This window comes from Podarcis erhardii, assembly GCF_964252035.2.
Source record: "Podarcis erhardii genome assembly, chromosome: 10".
Taxonomy (NCBI): Eukaryota; Metazoa; Chordata; class Lepidosauria; order Squamata; family Lacertidae; genus Podarcis; species Podarcis erhardii.
The window spans coordinates 51,784,610-51,790,609 of record NC_138500.1 but is presented as its reverse complement, the minus strand read 5'-3'; the positions used below and the strand labels follow the sequence as shown (position 1 = coordinate 51,790,609).

At 48.0% G+C, this 6,000-nt stretch overlaps 1 protein-coding gene across 1 annotated transcript in view; it reads left to right on the top strand.

Moving 5' to 3' along the window:
* Positions 1-551: 551 nt before the first annotated feature.
* The window catches only part of PDZRN4 (PDZ domain containing ring finger 4), a gene marked incomplete at its 5' end in the record, with an annotated part of 232,774 nt that continues 227,325 nt past the window's right edge, over positions 552-6,000 (top strand). The window contains one exon of the mRNA XM_081877866.1: positions 552-1,184. Within this exon, the coding sequence (XP_081733992.1) occupies positions 552-1,184 (633 nt within the window). The remainder of the gene's footprint in view (positions 1,185-6,000) is intronic.

Here is a 6,000-nt window from a genome sequence, read left to right as displayed (position 1 = left end):
AGGGCATTGGTGGCGATTCTGATGGCAAAGTAAACCTTGCCATAGAAATCAGCTGGCCGGAGAACCTGATGCAATCAGTCCTTCAAGGTGCCTCCTCTTCCATCTCTATCCTTACGAGAGGGACATGCTCTGCCGGCAGGGGAGGCGTCTGTCTTCATTTCTGGAGCGTGTGGGATGTAAACAAGAGGGCTGGTCTGTCATCTCTCGAAAGCGGGGCGAGCCAGCCTCCTTCTCCTCCTCCTCCCCAGCGGCAGCAGCAACGGAAGGGTGGAGGTGATGACAGGCGAGAAAGAGCAGAGCCATTGCGAGGGAGCGCCTATTCGGCAGACTACGGCCGCCTCCGAAGCTCTGGCGAGCAGCTGCAAACTTCAAACCCAAACTCCGAGCGGCGACCTCTCTCCCTTCCTCGCTCCGCTTGGCCCGCCAGCCCCTCTCCGCTCGGCTCCTCCGCCTTCACCCCAGGCTCGCAAGCGCCGCCAGCAGCAGCGAGAGACCGGCCGCTGAGGGAAGGAGGAGGCGCCGCCGCCGCCGCCGCCGCCGGGTTTCCCGCCATGGGTCTGGACGCGGACCCGGCGCTGCAGTGCCGGCTGTGCGGCCTGGTGCTGGAGGAGCCGCTGTCGACGCCGTGCGGGCACGTCTTCTGCGCCGGCTGCCTGCTGCCCTGGGCGGCGCGGCGCCGGCTGTGCCCCTTGCGCTGCCGGCCCCCCTCCCGCCAGGAGCTGCAGCGGGGGGCGCCGCTGCTGAGGAGCCTCGTGCTGCGCCTGCCCGCCCAGTGCGACTACCGGGCGCGCGGCTGCCGACGGCGCGGGCCGCTCCACCAGCTGGCGGCGCACGTCGAGGGCTGCGCCTACGCGCCGGGCAGGTGCCGCCGTCGCGAGGCGCTGCACATGCGCGAAGGCGGCGGCCGAGGACCTCAAGAGCAGCAGCAGCAGCAGCAAGAGGACGACGACGACGACGACGAGGAAGGTTTTGGCTCCGGCGACAAGGGCAGCGCCAGCCGGCGCAGCAGTAGCAGTAGCCGCGTTTTGCGCGGCGCGGGGCTGCAGCAGCGGCGCGAGAGCGAGTCGGCGCTGCTCGGCCAGCTGGCGGCGCTGCAGAGCGACGTGCAGCTGGCGGCGCTCCGGTACAAGCAGAAGTTCAGCCAGAACGTCCGTCACCTCAGCGGCAGCCACGACGGCCCCGAGGTGAGCAGGGGCGCTGTTTGTTTGTTGGGGGGGGGGGATTAGGCTGTGCGCTCCTGGCGGAGCAAAGGGCCCTTCAGGGGTAGACTTTCTTTCCTTCCTTCCTTCCTTCCTTCCTTCCTTCCTTCCTTCCTTCCTTCCTCAGGCAGGTCCCACCAGCTCTGACAATGAATGGCGCGCTGGGATGGTGGAGGTTGCATCCCCCCGAGGGCGCCAGGTTGGGGGAGGCTGTAGTGGATGGTCGTGGGCGCTGTGACTTCTGCCAAGCGCCAGGTGGAGTCGACACTCAGCGGCTGAATCGGTTTTGCTGACACGGGGAGGTTCACAGGTGAGACGGGTTGGGTTGGTCTTGGCTGTGACGGCGAAAGGAAGCCTCCCTATTCAGAGGCAGTTTATCTCTGAAAGCGGATCGCCGAAGAATTGATGCTTTTGAATGATGGTGCTGGAGGAGACTCTTGAGAGTCCCATGGACTGCAAGAAGATCAAACCTATCCATTCTGAAGGAAATCAGCCCTGAGTGCTCATTGGAAGGACAGATCCTGAAGCTGAGGCTCCAATACTTTGGCCTCCTCATGAGAAGAGAAGACTCCCTGGAAAAGACCCTGATGTTGGGAAAGATGGAGGGCACAAGGAGAAGGGGACGACAGAGGACGAGATGGTTGGACAGTGTTCTCGAAGCTACCACAGCATGAGTTTGACCAAACTGCGGGAGGCAGTGGAAGACAGAAGTGCCTGGCGTGCTCTGGTCCATGGGGTCACGAAGAGTCGGACACGACTAAACGACTATAAACAACAACAACATATCTCTGAAAGCTAGGAACCAGGATAGGGGGCAATGGCAGGGTAGGACTCTCGCCTTCCTGCTCAGCTTGTGTTTGGGCTTCTTGGAAATAGCTGGCTGGGCTGCCAAGGTGGCTGTTGTGGGAAGATGGATGACTATTTTTGTCCCATCCACTAAAGCTCTTTGAGGAAGAAGATGGCTCACTTGGTAGAGCCTGACTCATGATCTTGGGGCAAGGGTGCCAAGTTGAATAAAATATGGGGTCCCCTGCCTTATCGATCACATAATGGGGTGCACCCACACCATTTGAAGGTCAATGCCCATCAACATGAGGGGCTCAACTTATTGGAGTTGGCTCCTATGTCTCAGGGTGATGGATTCAAGCCCCATGTTGGGCAAAAGATTCCTGCATTACAGGGGGTTGGACTAGATGATCCTTGTTGTCCCTTCCAGCTCTACAATTCTGTGAGGCGACCTGCAGGTCTGCCCTGTTCCTCAGCAGTTCACCTTGCTGAAGTAATTCTTGTCAGCCCCTTCTCAGGTTGCTCCTCCATAATTGGTGGTGCTTAATTTGTTAAGGGGGATCTGGTTTGAAGTTTTTACTCCCCATCACCTGAAGGTCAGCAGGTGCAGCATTCATAAAGAGGAGAGCTTGCAACCCAACAGGCCTAAGCCTTGTTGCTGCAGGGTTTAATCTTGAACTGGGGCTTGCAAGGACTTGGCTCCAGAAGTTGCTATCAGTGCCTGAGGTTTGCAAAGTGGTGCATCTGAGTTTATGATGATGTTCTTTGCCTAATCTCAGTGTCAGGAATGTACCCGGTTCATAAAATGTCACTTGTTGGAAGGCTGGAGTCTTGATATAATTTCGGAAGGTGGGTATTGAAAATGCCCCCAACTCAGGACAGTATAAGAATCGTGGAAGAAACTGGCTTTGATTACTTTGCTGAGTGTTAGAGGAACCCATCCTGGAAATAATCAGAGATGCACTCTTTCTTATTCGTTTAGAGCTGGTATTGCAACAGATGCTAGGTGCTGTAGTCTTGTTTTTTTGAAATCAAACCCTTTTCTTTGAAACTACTGCTGGGTGAATTGCTTTCCTTGTGTTGCTTTTTCACAGCATTGCTAATCTTTGTCCCATAAATTGGTGGTTCAGTTTGGGTCTCAGCAGTGCTTTTTTGGTAAAATAATAATAATAATCTGGATCCCATATCTTGATGGGTGCTAGTTTATAATAGGCATGGGCAGCAAAAATAGATGTGTCAGTGCCATCACAAAAAGCATGGACTGCTAGGCATCTTGAAACTAGGGATGCTGTTTTGGAAAAAGCTAAGAGGAGTACTTCTGGCTTGGAACATATTTTATATACAGATCAGAGACTCTGAACAAAGGCAATGCCTGTGCCGGCCCTCCCCCTTTCCCCCCAGAGGGTCTTCTTAGCCTGATTGTATGCCATGAGCCTTATTTCCAGGAGGTACAACCAGTGGCACTGCTACCTCTTAAGCTGAGTTGTTGTCATGGGACTTGTGAAATGAAGGACATTTCTTTTTTATTTCCACTGAGTTCTTGGTTCTGTAATAGACAGATCTCAACTGTGCAGCTATGCAAGAGCGTTTCCCTACACAAGCAAAGGCACAGGGGATAGAATCAGATTCATGGAGCTCTGCTGTCACTTGCTGTTTATCAAAAGGCAACTTGTACACTTAAGTTTTTGATTTTTGTACTAGGGCAGGTCTTTAATTTTAACCGTTAGTAGCCCTTTCATGCTTTGGGTATTCTTGAAAAGCTAGACTTTTAAATGACTTAAAATGACTCCTAAATTCTTCATCAGTTTGTTTGTTTCTTTAAAATTTGGGAGGAGAGAAAAATCTTGTAGAAAGATGCAGGTAGTAATGTAGGGAAAAGGCACAAACTTGAGTTGCATCTTTATTTCCAGCCCCCCTCCAAAAGTTGGAAATTGCACATGTCATTTCTTTATGTAGCCTGCAGATTTAAGAGTACTTTAGTGTGCATGGTGAATAAACAGTGCATTTGCGATGAATATTGTGTTGAATTTTGTCTAGACCATTGAAACAAATGCGAAAGTAGGAGAGTGAGACATGGCAAAACTGATGGCAGATATGTGTATCAATAATTCAAGACAGCAGATTGTTTTATTGGGATACTAATTAGTTTGGTTTCTTAGGATTTTATTTAGTAACTTGGTCATATTTATTAATTTCAGTGTGTCTGCTCTGAGTAAAACTTTGTTGAATACTACCCAGAGTTGCTAATAATAATGATAATGATGATTTATTTATACCCCACCCATCTGGCTGGGTTGTCCCAGCCACTCTGCTAAACTGTTGCTGTGTATGCTATTTAAAAGCTGGAGAATGACAGGTGGCTTTTGGTTCAGCAAACAGCAGTTTATTGTTGCACTTCTAATAGTCTGATACTTTGCATATTACACAGTTCAACATGCCTTGCTTCCAGGTTCTCTATTACTTCAGTTGTACAATCTAAAGGTGATCTCCTCCTCTGATGGAAGCCATCTATCAGTGGAAAGAGGAAGATGTCATTTTAAAATGATTCTCCTTTGCCTCTACAGGCCTCTGTTCTGCCCCTCCTCTCAAAATCTTCTCCGGAGGCACAGATTGGATATCATCGCCCTTTTTGTTAAGCCTGAGAGCATGATTTCTGCATTGAATAATTTGCTTTTGATTAAATAAACAAGCGGATTAAGACGACTTTACACAGGCTTGTTGTGCATGACAGCCCTTGATTTAATTTCTCGTGTCTTCATTCTTTATTTATCTTCAAGTTTGGAAGGTCCTTAGGGACTCCTGAAAATGTTATTTGCTGCTGAGTGATGATTTAAGCTCCACTCAGAGTTTTGTCCCATGCTGCTCACTTTTGGGACGCAACAAGCAGCAGGAATGACTTGAACTGCTTTGCTCTCTTCATAACCAGCATTATTCATTGACCTTTATGATACCATAGGGTTGTTAGATGTTGCAATTCTTTGACTTAATAACACAACTGTCGCTGCAGCTTCTTTACAATATATAATTACTGAAATATGTATTTATTAAATAGATTTCTATACTGCCCTTCATCTGAGGGTCACAGGGTGCATGTGCGTGTACACACACACACACACACACACACACAGCCATAGTAACAAACAAAAACAATATTCCCCAGGTTTAAAAAGCCATATATGATTTAATTAGCCAAAGGCCTAGAAGAAGAGGAATACAGAGAGCATTCCACAAATGGGGAGCCACCACTGAAAAGGCCGATTCTTGTGTTCCTGGAAACTATGATCCTCAGAGAAACTACTCATTCAATCAATAACACAGTGTTCTGTGTTGTTGTTTCTAAAATAAATTTGTTTTTATTTTAGCACTTCTTATGTGCATTTTTTTGCCATAAAGGGGCTCCTGAGGTGTAATGTAAATTAAAACAGATAAACCAAGTAAAGAAAGTACGCAATGAAAACACCACTGTACAAATGTGTGTTGTTATTATTATCATCTGTATCGAATATCAGTTTAAACCATTTGTTTATAAGTGCCTCACATATATATAGTACTGTGCTGTTTTGGCATACAACAGCCCAAAGATTGTTGAAACTGAGTGAACAGAAGTTATGCTGGTACTGAACTACTAAATTGGCATAATCATGTATTAATTTTTTTAAAAAAAAATTGTAGCACCTTAGAGACCAACTAAGTTTGTTCTTGGTATGAACTTCTGTGTGCATGCACACTTTTTCAGATACAGTTGATGGACTTCCATTTCATGTGGCTCAGTATGGTGCCTTTCATGGTTCTAGATTCAGGTAGGTAGCCGTGTTGGTCTGACACAGTAGAAGTATATATAAAAAATATAAAAAATTGTATCTGAAGAAGTGTGCATGCACACGAAAGCACATACTAAGAACAAACTTAGTTGGTCTCTAAGGAGCTACTGGACAATTTTTTAAAAATATTTTTCTACTGCATCAGACCAACAAGGCTACCTACTTGAATCTAGAACCATGTATTTAAAAAGAGA